Source organism: Camelina sativa, chromosome 12 (genome assembly GCF_000633955.1).
Source record: "Camelina sativa cultivar DH55 chromosome 12, Cs, whole genome shotgun sequence".
Lineage (NCBI taxonomy): Eukaryota > Viridiplantae > Streptophyta > Magnoliopsida > Brassicales > Brassicaceae > Camelina > Camelina sativa.
Genome location: NC_025696.1, coordinates 4,619,616 through 4,627,815, shown reverse-complemented (window position 1 = coordinate 4,627,815; position 8,200 = coordinate 4,619,616). Strand labels below are relative to the sequence as shown.

Here is an 8,200-nt window from a genome sequence, read left to right as displayed (position 1 = left end):
ACTTGGCAACGACCAAAGTTATTATTCGGAAGCTATTTGTACATCCTAAATAATTGAAATAAGTTTCACACAAGTAAAAAGTAAGGGTAAAAACTTGTCAACGAAAAAAAATTATTCTAAAAAAGAGGGGGAAAGAAGTAAAAAAAAATGAGGGAAGCTGTAAAGAAAATTTTGAAGAAAGGAGAAAAAAAAAAAAAGAGAAGAAGCACAAGGTTGCAATTATGGAGGTTTGGACCCCATAGTCAGTGTTCACCATCATTTGTTTATGATGCCTTATGCTCACGCCTGTCTATAATTAACTTTCCCTACTATTTTCAACATTAAACTTTTAATAATAGTCGTTTGACGTATAATCATTCTCATCTCAAACGACGACACAAAAAAAAACATTCTCATCTAAACATTGAAAATTTTGGTTTCGCTTGTATATCATATATGCCATGATTCTTATCTTTCACTATATAACATAAAAAAAAAAAAACAAACGCAATACGTAAGAGTGTTTCTCTATTCCATTATTTCACTATTTAGTCTACATATTCCATTTGATACCATTGTCATTTATTAATTATCATATTTTATTTATGTATACTTTATTTCCACGATTTAAGCATTAGTTTTGATAGTTCAACCTTGGCATATATGAGAGATTGTTACTGAATCGAACTTGAAGGGATGTGATAGAAGCATGTACGATGTTGAGACATAGGAAGACTGTGTTATAATACCTATAATGTAATCGAGTCGAAAAAGTAATCAAAATACATAATCAGGAATTCCTGTTTTTGTATGAAAAGATTTTCCACTTACCCACACAACCCATAATAAGCAATTGTGGTGATCAAACCCATTACATTTTTGCGTATTTCTGTTCTCTTTTTGCCATTTTGATACAAGGCTCGAAAAAATATTTTTTTTTTTTTTATTTAAGTCTGCAACAAAGGAAATCAAAGTAAAAGAAAAGATAATAACATGGGGGAAGTGCATTAAATATGGATGCAGTGTATGTATGTAATGTAAAAGAGGTAGACTGTATAAATATAAATAATGCAACCATAATAATGGAGCTAGCTACGTCTAGTCTTTTCTCATAAACCACATGCCATTGCTTTTTCTTCTGTGCTTTCAACGTCTCACCTATGCATCTATGTATTATAGATATCATCCAATAAGGATATGTTTTAATTACACTTCTAATAATAATACCCCTTTAGACCCCATATGATAATGCCCGTACGTGCAACTCTGTTGGCTACGTGGATGCATAACGAGGACATGACTAATTTTCTTTTGCGAGACCTTACATTGTAGAGAATTTTTCTGTTCAATTTTGCTCTAATATGGAGTGAGTTTTAATTTGAACTCTGTGTGCCCAATGCATATAATCTGCACTCTGCAGCATGCAAGTAAAGGATACAAGTACAATAGATAATACTCCCTCCGTTTCAAAATATAGGATGTTTTAAGTAAAACACGCAGATTAAGAAATTTTTACTTTTAACAAGTTCAACCAATCAGAAATAATACTGCATAATATAAAATACTAAACTAATCTAAAAGTTGCATAGAAACTTGAAAACATCCTATATTATGAAACCAAAAACTTCTCTAAAACATCTTATATTTTGAAACAGAGGGAGTAATTGATTACTACGACACTAAAATCGACCAAAAAAACAATGCATTTGTAGTGTGAGAGTAGAATAGTTAGTCTCCTGTGGTTTTCGGTTAAAAGAAAATGTGGACTAAATCCCGAATTTTTTAGAATAGAAGAATAGTGCATGTTCAATCAACTGTCTTTTTTTTTTTTACTATGCTAATCCCTAACAACCCGTCGAACTTACAACATGTTAATTTTATCAATCCTATAATTATCAACCTAACCGGCTAATAAGCCAATCAGTTTTGGAGGTTTGGTCCATACCAAACAGCGTATTAGAAAACTCTTTTTCATACAGCCTTGTATATATTTTGGATTTTTTTTTTTGGGGTTATTTTGGTATATTGAAACCAATATTCAGGTAGTAGGTACTATGGTTGTTGGGCCACATAAGTATTTAGGATAATATTCGTGTAATTGAAGACTAGATATTATATTTTTCGGAACAAGATGTTTTCGGAATCAAGTGCCTTGGAAGAAGAAAGGTAACATGAAGAATAGTGAAATAAAACAAATTATTCTTTAGTTGATGTTTGTCGCAGTCAGATGTATTCTTATATTTACCAACTCAAAGACTTTAGAAACGGAAGATAACGAAGAATATGGCGAGTTACATGTCCGGCATATATAAAGACAAGTATAATAGTATATACTTATCCTTTTAGTGAAGACGCAGACGCATCAATATAATTACCATTGAAATAATTAAGCCACTATGAAGCATGCTTGTCAACCTTCATTTACTACTTAGTCTACTTAGCTTTGGGACCATATACATACATCTCCATAACTACGTTGCGACTCTTACGATACGTGTTTTGTGTTCATATTATATAATTGAGCAATTAATCACGTGAAAACAGCTACGGCACGTAAAGAAAAAATGACATGCAGACCCTACCAAATTACATACTCCGATAAAAATGGCTAAAAACATTAATACCTTCTAAACCAAAACGGGTCCATTCAAGATCTTGACTACGCCATTTTTGTTAATGTCTTGAAAAAAAACTGAAACCACGAGAAACAGATCACCCTGACACCCTCTTTAAGAGAAAACAAACAAATTAACACACATGCTTAGATTATTTGTCTGTTTGTGTACACTAATATTTTGGATATTTAGAATATTATCTAGTTTTGCATAATCAAAAATCAAATTAGAATTACCGACCATATGGTTTTACATCAGTCTTTACATTATTCTGACCGACTGACTATACAGTGGCTATAAGTTGTGAACACTAACACTATTTATATTGGGATTCTGGTGAGACACGAGATATTCATGGGTGTAAAAAATATACATGGTGACATCAAAAGGAGAAAATTTACATGAAGCTTCCTTTCAGAGAAAATAACGTTCATATAAAATTAAGATATGTGCTTTCTAAAAAGTAAATAAAAATTAATATACAATAATCAGAGTCATCTCAACTATAGTTGTTGTCTTTGTTTTGTCGAGCGGAATTAGTTTCATCTATTATGTGCAATATGAGTATGATTCCTCTAAGTATTTTTTAATACATATTTTGTCACAATAATTGACTTTGTTGATGACTTATATAGTTATATTATAAGTGTTTTCTATTATAAGTTGTCAGATCTAGAATAGAAGGAGTCCATGCATAAAGAAACTAATCGACTAATCGTGTTTTAGAGAGCTTTATATTTTGCATGGAAAGTCAAAGTTAGGAAATGCAAAGTCTGACCAACTCGTGAGAGAGCATCTAGAATAACGGAATCAAAAAAGTCAAAGTGTCTCTCTCTCGGCGGGTTCCGTTGGGACGGACGGACGTGTAAGTAACGGCGCGTCGATCTCACGCTGTATCGGTCACACACCCAACCCAATTACAAAAGTACAAAGAAGGGAACTAGGTGAAGACACTAATTACACGTGTTGTGTTATCATTCGTTGCATTAAAAGAAGCGGAACTAGAGTAAACACGGAGAAGGGGAAAAGAGCAATTAAGGTGGTGCAAAGTTGCAAACACCACGCGCGATTGATCGTTTTACTATAAAGTGTACCAAAACCATGTAAAAATGTTATCGGAAAATTACTTTACTGATTAGTGATTAGGTTATGACTTATGACTTATATGAGTCAAACAAAAAAACAGGCTATGGCTCGGTTAGCCAATGTACTTGATGTAGAAGAGTGTTGGAATATTATCATGTATGTGTACTTTTTCCTATCTCATAGATAGATGTATAGAAGAAGAAGAAGGTACATAGGACTAGTTACACGACAAGAGAATTGAGATGTACAATGCCCGCCCATTAAATTACTATAAAAGACGTAAAGTATAAAGGAAGTGATTAAAACCAGTTGTTAATTAGTAGTAATATTCAAACAACTTAGCTGGCTAATTTAGAATATTTGCAAGCTAGATTCCCACTCTCTTTTTCTCCTTCTTTCAATTTTCACCTTTTCCTTCCTTAGAAATATATATAGCAAAAGAATACTTTATTGGAGTAGGATAGTAGTAGGAGAGACAACATCGTCAGACCAAAAATAAATCATCATCATTCCTTCATCCCTTCCCGAGCTAGCAGCTCTCAAATATACAACCAAGAAAATATAAGAAAATAAATACACTTTCATTGAGATTTGAGCCAAAACAGAGAAGAAGAAGGAGTAGAAGAAGAAGAAGAGGGAAAGAAAAAAGATCTCCTCCAGCGGATCAGTCCCCGCTTTAAAAGCATTGGCGGCGACTGATTTCATCTCTCTTCCTCCTTTAATTCTCTCTCTCTCTCTCTCTCTCTCTCTCTCTCTCTCTCTCTCTCTCTCTCTTTCTATATTTATTGACTCTCTCAAAGACAAAAGCACTTCTTCCTATTCTCTCTCTCTTACGCCATTTTTGGTTTATGCTTTTTATTTCCTGTGTGTGTGATTATGATGATGGGATTATCTTTCTGAGGCTTTTCTTATTTTCTTGGAAAGTTGAAATTGAAAAAAAGAAAAGAAAAAAGTTTGAAACTTTATAAATGGTGTTCTGTGTTCTCTGTTCGAGTCAATAAATGCTGTTAGTAAATTGGTTAGTTGAGATGGGAGAAAAAGATCCCGTTGTCCGAGGGAGTTTGGTTTCTTGCAAAAGGATAGTGAGGCAAAACATGGGTTTGGTTTCTCTTGTCTCCTTTCTTACATCCCTTTTCCATTAATGGTCTTTCCTTCTTCCAACATCAATCACCACCTCAACTTTATCAAACAATCTCTTCTTTTTACCCTTTTGCTTCTCCTTCTTCTCTGGTTCTGGTTTTTGTTTGATCGATTCGAAAAAGAGAGAGTAAAGCTGCTTCAGAGTCAAACAAAGGTGTGTTCTTTTTTTTTTGGTATAGAAGACGAAGAAGTAAGATGAAGTTCATGAAGCTTGGCTCTAAGCCTGATACATTTCAATCTGATGGCAAATTCGTCAAGTAAGCAAAATTTTTAATGTTTTTTTCTCTTACTATTTTTTACTTTGATGGGTCATATGTTCTACTGTTTTGTTATGTTCTGTTCTAGTTTCTATTCGTTTTTTTTCTCCACATGTTTTGCCTCTGTCTGGTTCTTGTAGGGTTTCTAGAAGCATGTTGTCCCCTCTTCTCTTGGTTTCTATCTTTTAGAGCAGAAGCTGTTACAAAACAGTTTCAGTGACTTCCTGACAAATTCTCATGAATATACAGATAGTTAAAAAGTGCTTAAACTCACTCTGTTACTTACCAGTTAAAAATACTATGGTTTTGATTTTAGAGATAGAATAAGTTTTTTCATTATCATCATCATCACCATTATTGTGGTTGGTTTCACTCATCACTTTTTTTTTGCGGGAAATACCCACAAAGAAAAAGGCTATAGAATTAACAAGAAATGGGGTATTATGAGTTTCAGGAGTGGTCCATCCATTAGATGATGATCTGTCTTTGTTTATGTGTTGTTGTTGTTTTGTGGTCCTGATTTGTAAGAGCAAAAGAGTGGAAAGCAAAAGGGAACGATGATTATGAGTTTTCTTCTAATTTAGAAAGTGAAGAATCTCTCTTTACTTTTGTTACTTATGCTTTATTTCTGTTTATATCTGAGACATCTCTTCCAAGTTATGACATCTGGACTTTCTAAACTAGGCTAAGAATCTTGTTTCCTTTCTTTTGTTCTATAAGTGAAATGAAAAGTAATGACTATCTTTTGTAGTTGAGACGTAAACATGATAAATTTGCCTGTGGTTGTATGGTTCTGAATGAAAACATAACATCTAAAATGTTTAAGAACGGAGTTTTGAGTTTTGACTAATTAATCTGTAGAGTTCTTGCTTAGATGATTGTGCTCTTGGTCTCAATGTTTTAATCTGACCATCAATTTCTTCCGCACAGGTACGCTGTTTCGGATCTAGACAGTGATGTTACTGTACATGTTGGCGAGGTCACATTTCACCTCCATAAGGTACAGTCTTGTAATGCTAATAATAGAATTTGTTACTAATGGATTCTTCTTGTAATGCAATATGTATTTCTTATGTTGCAAATGTTATAATTTCAGTTCCCGCTGCTATCAAAGAGCAATCGAATGCAGCGACTGGTTTTTGAGGCGAGTGAAGAAGAAACTAATGAGATCACTATACTAGACATGCCAGGAGGACACAAAGCCTTTGAGATCTGTGCTAAGTTTTGCTATGGGATGACGGTTACCCTCAATGCTTACAACATAACCGCTGTGCGATGTGCAGCTGAGTATCTTGAAATGACTGAAGATGCTGATCGCGGTAATCTCATATACAAGATCGAAGTTTTCCTCAACTCTGGCATATTCAGAAGCTGGAAAGACTCAATCATTGTGCTTCAGACAACAAGATCTCTTCTTCCTTGGTCTGAAGATCTGAAGCTTGTTGGTAGATGCATTGATTCTGTTTCAGCTAAGATATTGGTGAATCCTGAGACGATCACTTGGTCTTATACACACAACAGGAAGTTATCTGGACCTGATAAGATAGTTGAGTATCATCGGGAGGAGAATGTGATTCCAAAAGATTGGTGGGTCGAAGATGTATGTGAGCTCGAGTTTGATATGTTCAAGCGGGTGATGAGCGTTGTGAAATCGAGTGGAAGGATGAACAATGGTGTAATAGCTGAAGCACTTAGATACTATGTAGCAAGGTGGTTACCAGAATCTATGGAGTCTTTGACAGGAGAAGCAGCTTCTTCAAACAAACATCTCGTTGAGACTATTGTTTTCTTGTTGCCAAGAGTAAACAGAGCGATGAGCTACTCTTCTTGCAGCTTCTTGCTAAAACTCCTTAAAGTTTCCATCTTAGTTGGAGCTGATGAGATGGTGCAAGAAGACTTGGTTGATAACGTGAGCTTGAAGCTGCATGAGGCCTCGGTTAAGGATTTGCTGATTCATGAAGTCGGATTAGTTCATCGGATTGTTGATCAGTTCATGGCTGATGAGAAACGTGTATCTGAAGATGATCGGTACAAGGAGTTTGTTTTAGGAAATGGGATTTTGTTGAGCGTTGGAAGATTGATTGACGCTTATCTCACACATTGTTCTGATCTTACGCTATCTAGCTTCATTGAGTTATCTGAACTAATCCCGGAATCAGCTAGGCCGATTCACGATGGTCTCTACAAAGCCATTGACACTTTCATGAAGGTAAGTAAGATCTTGTTTCTGAAGAAGAATGAAACTTTGCGGACATGTTTTGTAATATATGGAACTGGTTTTTGTAGGAACACACAGAACTAACGAAATCCGAAAAGAAGAGACTTTGCGGATTAATGGACGTGAGGAAACTGACGGGAGAAGCATCGACTCACGCTGCACAGAACGAGCGACTTCCGTTGCGTGTGGTGGTGCAAGTTCTTTACTTTGAGCAGCTCCGAGTAAATCACAGCCCCGTTGCGTCTGTTGCAGCTTCGTCACACTCGCCGGTTGAGAAGATTGAAGAGAACAAAGGTGAAGAAGCGACGAAGAAGGTGGAGTTGAGCAAGAAAAGCAGAGGAAGCAAGAGCACGAGGAGTGGTGGTGGGGCACAACTGATGCCTTCTAGGTCAAGGAGGATCTTTGAGAAGATATGGCCGGGGAAACTAGAGAGTAGCAACAAGAGCTCTGAGGTTTCGTCTGGAAGCTCACAAAGTCCACCAGCTAAGTCGTCAAGCTCTTCTTCCCGGCGCCGGAGACATTCGATATCTTGAATCAGTGGGGAGAACCAAAATTTGTAAAGAGAAGCTATTATTATGGTCGTATAACTTGTTGTTATAAGTGGTCTTAGGATTTGTGGTAGTTAAATTAAATTAAAACTGATGATGTTTTTGTGTTCTGTGTTTCTTTTAGTCGTAAAGATTTGTTAACAGTTTCGTTTAAGACTACTACTTTTATTTACTAGTAGCTAAAAACAACCTAATGTTTCACTAATCCTTGCAACAACAAAAATAGAAAAGAAAAAAAAGTTATGTTTTGGATTAGTCTTAAAATAATCTTTTACAATCCTAATTTCTTTCTAGTTATGAAGTGGGACATTGAACTGTGATTTATTGGGCCTAATGGGCCTTAACTAGGGCCGATAA

General features: G+C 35.3%; 1 protein-coding gene across 1 annotated transcript; it reads left to right on the top strand.

Annotated features, from left to right (window-relative positions):
- Window positions 4,030-7,997, top strand: LOC104730139 (BTB/POZ domain-containing protein NPY1). The gene is made up of 4 exons (XM_010449245.2): window positions 4,030-5,077; window positions 6,008-6,077; window positions 6,174-7,286; window positions 7,364-7,997. The coding sequence occupies exons 1-4, from the start codon at window positions 5,016-5,018 to the stop codon at window positions 7,826-7,828; spliced, it is 1,710 nt and encodes a 569-aa protein (XP_010447547.1). The 5' UTR covers window positions 4,030-5,015; the 3' UTR covers window positions 7,829-7,997.